Here is a 14,630-nt window from a genome sequence, read left to right on the forward strand (position 1 = left end):
TCTCTTTTTTAACTTTTTGAGGAACCTCCATACCGTTTTCCAGAGCGGCTGCACCAGTTTGCATTCCCACCAGCAGCGCGAGAGGGTTCCCGTTTCTCCACACGCTCGCCAACGCTTGCTGTTTCTCGTGTGTTTGATTTCAGCCATTCTGGCAGGTGCGAAGTGATGTCTCACTGCAGTTTCGGTTTGCATTTCCCTGACGGTGATGATGAGCATCTTCCGTTTCTGTTGGCCGTCAGCATGTCTTCCTCGGAGAAATGTCTGTTCATGTCTTGTGCCGTCTTTTGACTGGATTATTCGGGGTTTTTTGGTGTTGACTTATGTAAGTTCTCCATATATTTTGGACACTAGCCCTTTATCAGATAAGCCATTTGCAAATATCTTCTGCCATTTGTAGGTTGTTTTCTAGTTTTGCTGTTTCTTTCGCCACGCGGAACCTTTTTATTTTGATGTAGTCGCAATAGTTTATTTTTGCTTTTGTTTCCTTTGCCTCAGGAGACATATCTAGAAAAACATCTCTACAGCCGATGACAGAGACATTGCTGCCTATGTTCTCCTCTAGGATTTTTATGGTTTCAGGTCTTATATTTAGGTCTTTAATCCATTTTGTTTTTGTTTTTTTACGTTTTACTTATTTTTGAGCGAGACAGCGTGAGCCGGGTAGGGGCAGCAGGGTGGGGGTGGGGGGTGGCGGGCAGAGGATCCAGAGCGGGCTCCAAGCTGACAGCAGAGAGCGCACTGCGGGGCTCAAACTCACAAACCATGAGGTCATGACCTGAGCTGAAGTTGGATGCTCAACCAACTGAGCCCCGCCGGTGCCCCGGTTTTCAATCCATTTTGAATTCATTTTCGTGTATGGTGTAAGAAAGCGGTCCCGTTTCATTCTTTCGCACGTGGCTGTCCAGTTTTCCCAGCACCACTTGCTGAAGGGACTTTTTCCTGTGGAACGTTCTTTCCTCTTTTCTTGAAGATTAATTGGCCTCACGATTGTGGGTTTTCCTCAGTCTGGATTTTCCATTCTGTCGCACCGTGTGTCTGCGTCTGCACCGGCCCCGGACTGTGGTCACGACTACAGCTTTGTTATGTCACTTGAAGTCACACAGTTGCGGTGCATCCAACTTTGCTTTTCGTTTTCCAAATTGCTTTGGCTGTTCGGGATCTCTTGTGGTTCCATATACATTTTAGGATTGCCAAACCTCATTTTAAATAAATGAAATGTGCATTTACTGTTAGGTGGTGTATTCGTAGTAGGTACACACCCCTGCCGCTGCTCCTGGTTGCGTATGTAGGCACATGCCTTACAACAGTTGTCCCCCCTTGTCCCCGAGGGGTGCATTCTAAGATCCCGGGGGGATGCTGGAAATCACAGATGGCACCGAACCCTATATAAACCACATTTTTTCCTATACATACATACCTATGATAAAGTTCAATTTATAAATTAGGCACAGTAAGAGATTAACAATAACTGAGAGAACAATGATGATATCCTGTAATAAAAGTTACGTGACTCTGGGTCACTCTCTCAAATATCTTACTGTCCTGCATTCACCTTTCTTGTGATGATGTGAGATGGTGAAATGCCCACGTGACAAGGTGAAGGGAGGCGAGTGACGTGGGACGTAGCGCTGGGCGCCCACCGACCTCTGATGATGCATCTGTTCCGGGACCACGGTTGACCATGCGTAACAAACTGGAGAGCGAGGTTGCAGAGAAGGGGCGGCTGTATGTTTGAACGTCTGTGTGGGTGGAGCCCAGAGGCTGTCCTTTTCTACATAGACTGCTTCCCAGTCACTTATTGAATGGCTCTTGCAATTTAATGATTTTTCTCCTACGTTTTTCAAGCTGACTTGCTAAGCTACAAGCATGGTCTATAAAGTGATAATCTACAATTTTAATCTATAATTTTAAATGCAATGTGTTTTAGTGATATCCGAAAGATCATTGAACTACTTTATTGAATTTCACATTACCCAGGATTCTATAGATGCATCCAGACCATGCGGCTGCATACACAAGTGATAGCCTGCGGAGAGCTCATACCAATAAATTACGATAAACTACTGGGTGAAAGAAAGACTGTCAAGGGATAAGATACCCACACAGTCTCAAGGTACCATCCCAAAGATTATATGTAATTTACAAACAGCATGAGAAGGCTTTACGCTGGGAAGGTCTGACAGACATCTCAGCCCAACAAACGAAATTACCGATAACCAGACAACTGGACACTATGTATTCCTAATGTATGCAGAGTGCGCTAGGACAAAACATGACGTGTGCACTTTCACGCCAAAAATGCTTCACCTGAAACCAGTCAAGAAAGCATGTAATCAGGCACCTGGGTGGCTCAGCTGATTAAGCACCTGACTTCGACTCAGGTCGCAATCTCGTGGTTTGTGAGTTTGAGCTCCGCATAGGGCTCTGTGCTGACAGGCCAGAGCCTGGAGCCTGTTTTGGGTTCTGTGTCTCCCTCTCTCTCTGTCTCTCTCTCTCAAAAATAAATAAACATGAAAAATAATAGTAAATAAATAATAAAAATTAAAAATAAAATAAATTGGGGCACCTGGGTGGCTCAGTCGGTTAAGCGTTCAACTTCAGCCCCGGTCACGATCTCGCAGTTTGTGAGTTCAAGCCCCGCGTCAGGCTCTGTGCTGACAGCTCGGAGCCTGGAGCCTGCTTCGGATTCTGTGCCTCCTTCTCTCTCTGTCCCTCCCCCACTTGTGCTCTGTCTGTGTCTCTCAAAAATAAATATGTAAAAAAAAAAAAAAAACTTTTAAAAAAGATGTTCAACCTTACTCATAATTAAAGAAAACTCAAATGAAAAAAAATCTGTTTCACCTACTAGATTAGCAAGAATTGGAAATTCTGATGATAATTATCTAGTATTGATGACAATGAGAGGAAAATGGACCTTCTTACAAGCCATTGGCAGAACTAAGAATGTACTTCTGGCTGAAAGTTCTCTTTGAGCCCCCTAGAAATTGACCCTACAGATCTACATGTTTGCTAACATGTATCAATGACTGTGTTCACTATAGCCATGATTATGAGAGAGAAGGAATCATAAGCAGCTAGAGTCTGCCCCCAGCTACATCCGTACAGCGATTACCACACAGCAATTATAAAGACCACAGTAGATATGTATGTGGGGGTATAAAAAGATTTCCAAGAAGAGGCAACAAGAAAGGATAATGAGTAGGAAAGGTAACATGATAGGGCTGGGGTGCCACGGTGGCTCAGGTGGTTGAACGTCCGAATCTTGGTTTCGTGGGTTTGGGCCCCCCATCAGGCTCTCTGCTGGCAGCACAGAGCCTGCTTGGGATTCTCTCTCTCCCTCTCTCTCTGCCCGTCCCCCACTCACACTGTCTCTGATTCTCTCAAAATAAATAAATAAACTTAAAAAAAAGATGATAGGGCTAAAATATAACTAATTACCACAAACATGATTGAGATGAATTTCCCTATTAAATAACAAACTTGAATTACATTGAAAAAAATCTAACAGACACATTAGAATCCAATGAAATAAAAATGCCCTATATAAAGGCATGCTCAAAAATAAATGATGCATATGCAAAAAAAAAAAAAGAAAGAAAGAAAATCACAGTAAAATCAATGAATATTAAAGTACACTCGGAAATTCAGAACCTAAATTATACACTGTTCCTGTGTTCGTGACAGTGAGCACACTAGTATTCTGTGGTGAATGGCTAAAGCTGTACTTAGAGGATGATTAGTGTCATGCACACTTATTAAACAAGAAAGATGAAAGATCATGAACTAAACATTCAAATGAGAAAGCTATACTGATTAACACTAAAAAAATTTAAATGCAGAAAGTAGAAAGTATAAAGATAAAATAATTTGTTAGGATAAAAGTAAAACTGTAAGTGAAGCCAACAGCTGATATTTTGGGAAAAAGAAACTGAAGATGAAAATTTCATCAGCATTTAAAAAACTAACAATGACTAGGTCTCACCAGAGTTAAAACAGATAAAACAGAATGCAGACACATGGAATAGGAGGCATAACCATATATGTAGAAATCATTTTAAAATGATAAAAGACTTGTATGCAAACTCATGTTGTTAAGTCTGAAAAATCATATGAACATATCTCAGTCTTTACTGAAAATACTAAATTAAATATCCATTCCTAATAATAACAGCAAACACGAGCTAGGTGACATTTCCTTATCAAAGTAAAGACCATACATCAGAAACTAAAAACACATTTTTTAGATAGTGAAACCTTAAAGATGTAAAATCAGTTACCCACTATCATCACACTTCGGTCAATCCTTACCAATGCAATAATACAAGAAAACAAAATGTGTGTGTGGTGTGTTTATGGGCATTATATAATAGTACATATATTATTTATACACATGGATTTAAAATCTATAAAATCATTTGAAGAATTAGAACTAAACTATTCGAAGATGTTCATACTCAAATATGCAAGAATTGTTTCTTATAGAGCAACAATAATCAGATATAAAGTGCAGTGGAAAAGGATCCCTTGCATAATAGTTAACAACTAAAATTAAACTTAACAAGGAATGTACAAGTACTGCTCAGAAAAAAAAAATTTTCTGGGGGTGACATCAGCAACATGGCCACATAAAATGTCCCTCACTCGTAACCGCCCCCCACCCATCAGCAGCAACAGTCTGGCATCCCACCACAGGTAAGAGTGCCTTTGTAGAACTGTGGAAGCCAGCACCAGAGGGTAAGGGACCCGGAAGGACTGTCGCCTGCCCATGGGTCCGGTAATAGGGATCACACTTTGGTTCAAGCTGCGGACCCCAAAGTGGCCCATGAACCTGCTCTGACCCTCTTGGCCAGTCCGTTGAGCCCCCAGAGAGCACTGCCTCAGACAATTAGCCACATACAAGAGAACCTTTGGGAAGTCCAGGTTTCCCAAGGAAAAGTTCCATGACGCCCACAGGAATGCTTTGGAGAGGGTCAGAGGAGGAGTTAGACTTTACCCATGTCACCCTGCCCCAAGGAGGCACTCAGGGCCAAGAGAGGTCTTCTCCCCCATGATTTCTCCTGCAGGGGAATGTGAAAGCATGTGAGTGAGCACCCAGCCTCCTTGTCTGCGTGGGATGCTGCCAGAGAGGCTCCTCCTTCCATCCCGAGTACTGAGTCATGAAATGCATAACGGGGGGTTGGGGGGGGTAGGGGGAAAAGAAGCTGGAAGTGCAGCAGACAGGGCTCTCGGAGGGCAGGAAAGAGACAAGGGTCCTACTGACTGTGCTGTGGCCCCCATTAAGAAGCCCCCCTGGGGGTGCCTCACCTGCATATCCCCCCCCAAGCGGCCCCCAGTGCTACATGTGCCTTGCCTACACCCTGCGGCTGGCTCCCTGTGCACACTCCTGATGGTGAGTGCAAGCTCTGGCAGGCAGCTAGTGAGCACATGCAGAAAGCCAGCCCCAATCTGTGGGTGAAGGAGAGACCACAGGCTTGAGCTATGGCTTCACCATTGGGAAAGCCAAAGGAAGGCCATCAGCACCCAGCCGGGAGCCATCCAGAATCCAGAGAAGGCATCCGAGCATAAGAATTCAGCCACAAGAGGGAGCAAGACCTGTGGGGTAGGAGAGAAAGCCTCTGAGCCCAGAGCAGGGCTGTGACAGAAGGTACTGCTCTCCTGAGGCCAGCCAGCAAAGAACAGGAGGCAACTGCTACTTTGCCATGAAGACAGCAACACGGGACCTCAAGGAACTTGAAAACCAAGGGGACATGGTTCCACCAAAGGATCTCAGCAACCTTCCAATAACCAACCCCAAAGACCTAGAGAGCTACACTTTACCTGGGAAAGAGTTCAAAATAGGTGTTTGAAGGAAGCTCGGTGAGGGGCAAGAAAACACAGAAGGAGGGGCACCTGGGTGGCTCAGTCGGTTACGTGTCCAACTTGGGCTCAGGTCATGATCTCACGGTTCATGGGTTCGAGCCCCACATCAGGCTCTGTGCTGACAGCTCAGAACCTGGAGCCTGCTTCGGATTCTGTGTCTCCCTCCCTCTCTCTGCCCCTCCCCCACTCTCTCTCTCTCAAAAATAAAATTTAAAAACTTAAAAAAAACACATCTGAGCATCGGAGCATCTGATGAAATCGGGGAAATGATACATGAACAAAATGACAAGTTCAACAGACAGAAACAATAAAGAACCAAATACATTCTGGAGCAGAGAACAGAGATAGAAAGCATCCCCATCAGATTGGATGAAGCAGAAGGAAGAATCTGTGATCTAGAAGAAAGGAAATTTGAAATTATCCAGTCAGAGGAAAACAAAAAGAAATTTAAAAAAGTGAAGAAAGCATACCGTCCAAGGAAATGGTCTGTGAATTATGAGAGTCTCAGAGGAGAGAGGAGGTAGCACAGAGAAATAGTGACTGAGAACTTCCCAAATTGGCAAGAGATTTGGATAGTCAAGTTGATGAAGTCACCAAACAAATGCAATTTAAAGAGATCTTCCCCAAAAACACATTCTAATAAAACTCAAAAACCAAAGAATCTTAAAAGCAGCAGGAGAAAAACCACACTCACAAGGGAATACCCATGAGGCTGTCGGCAGGTCTCTCGACGGAGACCTCGGAGGCCAGGAGAGAGCAGGACGAAATATTCCAGGTGCTGAAAGGCAGATCCTCCAACGGAGAACACTCTCCCTGGCAAAGGTGTGCTTCAGAGATGAAGGAGACAGACCAGACTGAGGGGGGTCCTCGGCACTAGGCCAGCCTCACAAGAAATGCCACCAGCTCTTCCTCGAGCTGACACGAAAGGGTGCTAATGAGCGACGTAAACGTGTATTGCTGCGCACAACACAGCAGCGAAAGTAGGCACGCGCGGGCGCATCCAGATTCCTCTAACGCTGTAATGCGGTGGGTGTTAAACTCTTAACTGTCTAGATTAGAGGACAAAAGTATTACAGATAACGATAGGTACAATAGTTTGTTGATGAATACACAATATAAGAAGAGGTCAACTGTGACATCAAAAACATAAAATGGGGGCAGTAAAGGGTAGAGGTTTTGTCTGGGATGGAAGCTAGGTTCTTATCAGTGTAAAATAGATTGTTACATCTATACAAGGTCTCAGCAAGGCTTGCGATAACCCCAAAGCGAAACCCACCAGGAGAGAATGAAGAGGGTCAGAGCGCACCCCTGTGGGAAATCAATTCACAAAGAAAAGCAACAAGAGAGGAGGAAGGAACAAGGAACCACAAAAAGAGCTGTCAAACAACAGGTCACTTCTCCAACCCAAAGGCGAGAAATGGCTAGACGGGCTAAGAAAACAAGATGAACTATACACAGCCCGCGAGACTCACTGCAAGGACACACAAGCTCCGAATGAAGGGGCAGAGAAAGTACTCTGTGTGCACGGAAGCCCAAAGAGAATGGGGACGCCCATGCTTCTCATCTGACAAAACAGACTGCAACTCAAAAGCTATAACAAACAAAAAAGGTAACTAGATAATGTTAGTTATCTAGTTAGGGTGAGTTCATCAAGAGAATATAACAGAAATTAACTCAAAATGGATTAAAGACTTAAATTTAAGACCTGACACCACAAAATTTCTAGAAGAAATCCAGGAAAAGTCTCCTTGAGATCGGTTTTTGGCAATGGTTTTCTGGATATAACAACAAAAGCACAGCAACAAAAGCAAAAATAAATAAATGGGACTGTGTAAAACTAGAAAGTCTCTGCACACAGCAAAGAAAACAGTCAACACAGTGAAAAGGCAGTGTACAGAATGGGAGAAAATGTTTGCTCGTCAGATATCTGATAAGGGATTAATTCATATCCAAAACACATAAAGAACTCGTAAAACTTACCCAAAAAATCTGATTAAAAAATAGGCAGAGGAGCCAAACAGACACTTTTCCAAAGAAGACGTCCAGGTGGCTGAGGGACACGCGAACACACGAACAGATGCTCATCATCAGCATCAGGGAAAATGCAAATCGAACCAGAGAAGAGCACCTCGCACCTGTCAGAGTGGCAGTGATGAAAAAGACAAGAAGTAACAAGTGTCGGTGCGAATGCGGACGAAAGGGAGGCCTTGTGCACTGCTGGTGGGAGTATAAATTGATGCAACCTCTGTGGCAAACAGGATGGAGGCTCCTCAGAAAATTAAACGGGGGGGGGGGGGGGGGAGCGGGCCCGGGTGGCTCAGTCGGCTAAGCGTCCGACTTCGGCTCAGGTCGTGATCTCGCGGTTCGTGGGTTCGAGCTCCGTGTTGGGCTTTGCAGTGACAACGCTGAGCCTGCTTCGGATTTTCTGTCTCCCTCTCTTTCCGCCTCTCCCCCTGCTCGCTCTCACTCTCTCAAAGCTAAATAAACATTAAAAGTTTTTAAAGGAAATTAAAAATAGAACTTTCAATATGATCCAGCAATCCCACTTCTGGGTGCTCATCTGAAGGACTTGAAGTCAATATCTTGGAGACAGAGCTGCGTTATTCACAGCAGCCAAGACATGGAAACAACGTGCATGTCCGTTGAAAAAAAGAAATCCTGTTTGTGATGACACAGAGGAGCCTCTAAGGGCATTGTGCTAAGTGAAGTCAGTCAACAGCAAATAGCATATGATGTCTCTTACACGTGGAATCTGAGAAAGTCGGACTCACAGAAACAGCACGGTGGTTGCCGGGGGCTGGGGGGAGGGTGTGAGGTGGGGGGACGTTGGTCAAAGGGGGTAAACTTCCAGTTACAAGAAGAGTACGTCCTGGGGTGTCATATGCACCGGGTGACCGTCCTCAGAGAGCCCCGTCTCCTGCGCAGCAGTTAGACGCGGTGGCTTTCCTGCTCTCTCCAGCCTGGTCTGCAACAATTCAGCAGATGTCTTTGCTGACAAGCAAACGATCATCTTTATTTGAACTTTATTTGAACCTTGGAATATTTGCTTATACGTATATTAAAGTTTGGGGGTTCCGACTATTGTGCCCTTTTAAAGAGGAATCGTGTGAGTAGAATACATATTTCACAGTTCGGAAGTACAGCAGCCTAATGGCGAATAGACATTAGACCCAGGAAGCACCCGTGCGCCCCTGCCTGAGCGGAGAGAGTGGTCATGTCACCCAGAGGGACTTTATAAAAGGCTACCTTGTGTCTTGGTTTGATAGGACACACTGTTTTATAAAAATATTTAGATAGCATTTTTCTATGAGAGAAACGATTTTATTACTTTCGTCAAGAAACAAACTTGTATGTTTTAGTTAAAAAAAAAATTTTGAACTGAGTGTTTTCCTTGAAATACCTATAAAAGTATTTTGTTGAACATAAGCTTGCCCAGTAATATGCAGCTTTAAAATCTAGAAAGCTCAGATGAAGATATTTGACATAAAAATACAACTCCTGGTCTTGGTCGCTCATCACCCCTCCTGCCGGCGTTCCAGAGCTAAGCATGTGCTCCCAGAGCTAAGCGGGTGTGCTCGGGTCCAGCTTCAGGAGTTTTCCTAGTAATCCCCCCTTTAGAAAAAGCAAATTCCAAAGCCAGAACGAACAATGACTTAATCAAGGCTCCTCTGGGCGGGAGCCTCACTTTGTAGCTTTGTAATGTAGTCAGTGACATTCCAGAAATGCCAGGTTTTCCTACAGAGGCTCGCCTTTGCCTTTCGCCTTTCGGTGCTGCCTTGTGACGCCTGTGCCTTTTCACAGGCCTGTTCGCTTACTGCCCTGCCCACGACCTAAGTGTGCACGGAGCTGCCTGTCCGCGAACGGTGAGAGGTGGCATGTTTGAAGTCTAGAAGCTGGAGAGCCTACAGAGCCAACTGTGCAGGAAGTATATGCTGTCCTCAGGGAGAAAGAAGTCTGCACTCGATAGGAAAGGAAGGCAAAGAGGGATTGCAGTGTGACATTTGAGACACAATAAATGAGGAAGTGCCTGTTTCGTCTCAAGCTTCAAGATCTCGCCGAGATGGGTATGCGTTTAATAGCGTGGATTAGGTGAGCTCAGGTCATTCTGTTTTTACAAACTGACCTCTCTTACCTGTAACAGAACTGCGGCCTTGCGTGCTCCTTCCTCTGTTGCGGGGGATTAACGAGACCTCTCCTTTAGTTTCTGTGCACCAGTTGGGTGTTGACCGATCAATAAAGAGGTGGTCTCTCTACAAATGTTAACGCTTCCATACGCTGAGAATCCCTTTTTTTTGCAGATTCGCCTTGCTTTAAAAAAATATCACCGGCACATTCCCAACTGACCCAGAGCCAAGTGATGTCGTGTTACAACGTGGGCTCTTTTAAATAGGTTGTGGAAAGAACAGAACAGATCAAACGTTGGGTTTTGTCCCCAAGAGTGTCAGAGAATGAAGCTGGAACCGCCGGGGACGGCGCAGCCGTCCCGGGGCTCTCTTGCCACGAGGCTCAGTGAACTCAGGTCAGAGCCGCCCGGAAGGGTCAGGAAAGCCGCTGTGCTCCCATCCCCGGTGTGAACAGAAAGCCCCAGTGTTGCCCAGAAGGCAGTGGTTGGTCCTTGCCGCCTTTGGTCCTTATCTAGAAATTCTGCACAAGTCATGCGATTGAGGGATGGCCTTTTATTGCTGCAATTAAAACTTTGCAAATGCATTGTATTATCTCCACCCAAGCTAAAAGTCCTGACCGTTGCTTAAAAAAAGTAAGGTTAGTGATTTGTCAGATGCTGTGGTTGACTTTGGGGGCCGCCCGCTCCCACACCCTCCTACATGAGATTCCCTGTACTTTTTTCATTTACATCTCACCAAACAGCATAATGGTCTGAAAGTTTGTTTAGTCCTGTGACTGCCTTTATCACACGGAGACGGCAAACATTCTGTTGCTAACTTGAAGTGGCTCCAAGCAGCAAGACTGGGAGGATATTAAACCAGTAAAAGCTTATCAACTGATTCATTGATATGCTGTAAATTCCAGCCTTTTCATTTTGCGTTTGAGGGTGGTCATAAGTCAACACATTAGGAAGCCATTTGCTGACATCCAGACCGATCACTTGGAGAGGCCCCCCGGGCAGACAGAGTTCACCGGGGAACTTTTGTTAGTATATTGTTTTTAATGTTTAGCCAGTAATGTTACTGGTAAATGACCAGTAATCGCTTTACATATCAATAACCTGAACTCTTAGTTGATCTATCCGATATCCGAAGTATGAGACTTGAAAGGAAAAATGTATGAAGACATTCACTCTCTTTAAAATGGAAGAGGTTGTACATTTTGTTCCTGTAGAGTGAATGATATTAACCATTGGTTTAAAAACTAGAACTCAATTGTCTTTTTTTTTTTTTTTTTGGCCAGTTCTTGCCCTTTCAATTACTAAGGGCATCTGACTCTAATAACAGGAAGGAAGTAAAGAAGGACACTGAACACATAAGAATTCGAGATTTAAGAAATAGTTAATCATAGCTACACTTAGGACATGGCTCTGAATTGGCCACAATAGGTGGTGGATAAGGACACGGTGATTTAACTTGGTAATATCACCCTTGCTGACTTTGAACGTGTGAAGCTACAAGAATAAGGTCACACCGGTTCACTTTTAGAAATTTGCCGTAGATACATCAGTGTATGTATTAACAAGCTAATGTCAATGGTATGATCATAAGCTAAACGCCAAGCTTATTGAATCTTGGTAGTTGGAAGTAGCTTCAAAGTCATTCCTCATTGGCATTGTTCCTTTTTTTAAATCCCAAAAAACACCCTTTAGAATATATACGTTGGGGGATATATGTGTCCTCCTTTCTAATCTACAAACGTACAATCAATTTTTTTTAATGAACGCTAAGGGCCTCAGCGCGAATCAGATTCGTCCCTGAATGTAAGGAACTCCTTCCAGGCACTAAGAAATACACACAGGAAGAGAGGAGAGCGTCCAGCCCATGACAGGTGCCCGTGAGGGGCCAGAAGTGCTCTGTGAGAGTTGAGAGCCAGCTCATTTGCTATGAGCCCACGCACACCGGGCGTCCTCGCGGTCTTCGGGAGTCATTCGTGCAGGGGAGTCATGGAAACAGGGGAACGTGACAGTTATTCATGGGACTCTGTCAGTGACTTTGGCCGCTCGGGAAATTCCTACAGGGAAGTAATGAGAGGCCCCAGGGGACCTCGGCCTCCAGACAGGCCCAAGATGGGGGGTTGGGGATCAAGGCAGAGGTGGTGAGGGCAGTGCTCCCAGAAGGCCACTCGGGCATCAGAGGAGAGCTGGAGGCAGCCCCGGCTCCTCCCACCACACAGGGCCCCGCCCCCTCGTTCCCACCTGGCCCCTCCCACCTGCAGCCTCCCTCGAAGCTGTCACACGCCCCGCCCCGCACACACCCTGTTCCCCTCTAACTCTGAGCCCCCCACCCGGCTCCCCTTGTTCCCACCCTGCCTTCCCGCACACGGGCACCTGGGTCCGGGGCTGGCCCCGTGTGCACCGTGGGACGGCCACGCTCCTGGCCCGTTCGTTAATCGTGCGGCACGCAGACACTCCACGGTAAAGTTATTCAGCCTAGATTGAACACACTGCATTTTAACAGTCCTTAACCACCATTACACATAAAAGGAATTGTTACTTTTCTCATTTATGAAATGCTTTTAATTTCACCTAAGCAAGAAAGTGTGATTTGTTAACAAGTGTGAAAATGACATTACATCTGTTAGGCTAGTAGATATGAAATATAAATTAAATCACACTGTGGGGCACAGCACTCCAGATGGCTTCCAGTGACCGATGCCTGCGGTTCTGTGCTTTACAAAACCCGTCCAGGTCCCTCCCTGCCCCCCAGATCCCTAGGGCCAGCTCCTTGAGGGGGGTCGCTCTCTGCTGCACCCACCTTCCTCGGGAGAGACAACAATAACTTGTGTCGTTAACGTCAACTCCAAAAAGTAGCGAGTGTCATAGAAATACAAAGAAATGGAGGGGACAGGAAGTGAAATGCGGAGCACGGGGTTTGGGGCGGGTAGAGACGGGGGTGCAGACACAGACGGGATGGGGAGCAGCTCCCGGGAGCACAGGGGCAGGGTGGGGAGCAGCCGCCGGCTCTTGCTGAGCTGAGGGCACTCAGCAAAGGGCTGGGCTGGCGCAGTCTGGGACCACCGGGACCCTTGTTCCTCGCTGGCCACTACCCGGCTGCCTGCCCACCCCTCATTCTGCCCCGGTGTCTTGTGCCTGCTATTAAATGCTGTTCCAAGCAAAGAAGAATGTTTCAATTATTAGCTTAAATGTCATGCTGTGCGAGGCCAATTTTAAGCACAAACACGAAAGCATTTAGTTCACGTGTGGAACCTCCAAAAGTATACAGTGTGAGTCTCCTGCCTCATACGTGTATATCTAATGCTTACCCACACAGATAAATTGCCCAATAAAACTGGGTCTGAGCCCTCGGCGCATGGCAGGGAAGGGACCCTGGATGTCCTCGCGTCCCCCCTTCCTTCTGTGCCGTCGCCTCCCATCTAAGTGGCTGCAAGGAAGTGACGTGCCAAAAACAGGACATGAAGGCCGTGTCCAGGAACCAGAATTCAGGAGCGGAAGAGCATGGGGACGGGGCGGCAGCTTGAAGCAGACAGGCTACGACTTTTGCATGTGGGAATGACGCACAGCCTTCAGAAGCCCCAGGACCCCCAATGTGATTAAAACACTAAAGAAGAAGGGCATGTCGAGTGAAGCTACAGCCTTCTCAGAAGTGATGGCAGAAGCCGGAAGACTGAGCACAGCACCTCTGGGACTAGAGTGAGGCACTGACAGCCTTGAATGCCACACACACCAAAGGAGGGTTCCAGCGAGAAGCGTGGCAGGGCGCCCGGCTGACTCGGTCGGAAGAGCAGGTGACTCCTGACCCCAGGGTTGTGAGTTCAAGCCCCACGCCAGGCATAGAGATTACTTAACAAAAGAAAAAAGAAAAAAGAGAGGCAAAGGAAAGACCGTTTCAGACAAAAATGCCTTCACTAGAGGAGATTCTGAAAGGTGCCTTTCAGGAAGAAAGAAAATGATCCCGGATTCCAAGATGCAAGAAGGGTGAAGTACAAGGTGGTAAAAATGTGGACAAACCTAATAGGCACAGACTCTGTAAAGCAGGACCACTAACGTCTTCTAGCGTAAAAGAGAGGAAGAGACAGCTTGAACACACAGAATCCCCCGCTAACGTGCTCGGGGTGAAAATTCTGACCTCAGACGTTACTCATTTTAATATACATTTGTAGGGTGACTGCTGAAAGAACTGAAATGGAGTTTGTTTGTTTTTTTTTGTTTTGTTTTTTTTTTTTTTATTTATTTTTGGGACAGAGAGAGACAGAGCATGAACAGGGGAGGGGCAGAGAGAGAGGGAGACACAGAATCGGAAACAGGCTCCAGGCTCCGAGCCATCAGCCCAGAGCCTGACGCGGGGCTCGAACTCACGGACCGCGGACCGTGAGATCGTGACCTGGCTGAAGTCGGACGCTTAACCGACTGCGCCACCCAGGCGCCCCTGAAATGGAGTTTTAACCTTCAAATTAGCAGAGAGAAAAAGAGAGAGAGAGAAATGTCGGTGGAAGAAAAGAGCAGAGAGAAAAGTAAGCCAATGGCAAGACAACTCGAAAATACAGAACAGGACGGACCAACGTCCCTCGGGATGGATCGGTCAGCACAAGCCCCGTCACATGACTTCGAAGGGACTATTATGTGTGAGAACGAGAATAAGGTATGT

At 46.1% G+C, this 14,630-nt stretch overlaps 2 protein-coding genes across 13 annotated transcripts in view; one reads left to right on the forward strand and one right to left on the reverse strand.

Annotated features, from left to right (window-relative positions):
• The window catches only part of RNF32 (ring finger protein 32), a 50,890-nt gene that overhangs the window by 14,196 nt on the left and 22,064 nt on the right, over positions 1-14,630 (forward strand). For 2 of the 12 annotated variants that reach the window (XM_053898735.1, XM_019424926.2), the window contains one exon: positions 144-669. The exons of 9 other annotated variants lie outside the window; for them this stretch is intronic. In XM_053898735.1, coding sequence (XP_053754710.1) covers positions 144-200 — 57 coding nt within the window. In that variant the 3' untranslated portion in view covers positions 201-669. Of the gene's footprint in view, positions 1-143; positions 670-9,660; positions 10,123-14,630 lie in introns of those variants that run through there. One more of the 12 variants, XM_019424927.2, reaches the window with a different exon arrangement.
• LMBR1 (limb development membrane protein 1) overlaps positions 1-14,630 on the reverse strand; it is a 194,908-nt gene that overhangs the window by 7,185 nt on the left and 173,093 nt on the right. The window lies entirely within an intron of this gene.

Source organism: Panthera pardus, unplaced genomic scaffold, assembly GCF_024362965.1.
Source record: "Panthera pardus isolate Hobbes unplaced genomic scaffold, ASM2436296v1 HiC_scaffold_9, whole genome shotgun sequence".
In the NCBI taxonomy this organism is placed as follows: domain Eukaryota; kingdom Metazoa; phylum Chordata; class Mammalia; order Carnivora; family Felidae; genus Panthera; species Panthera pardus.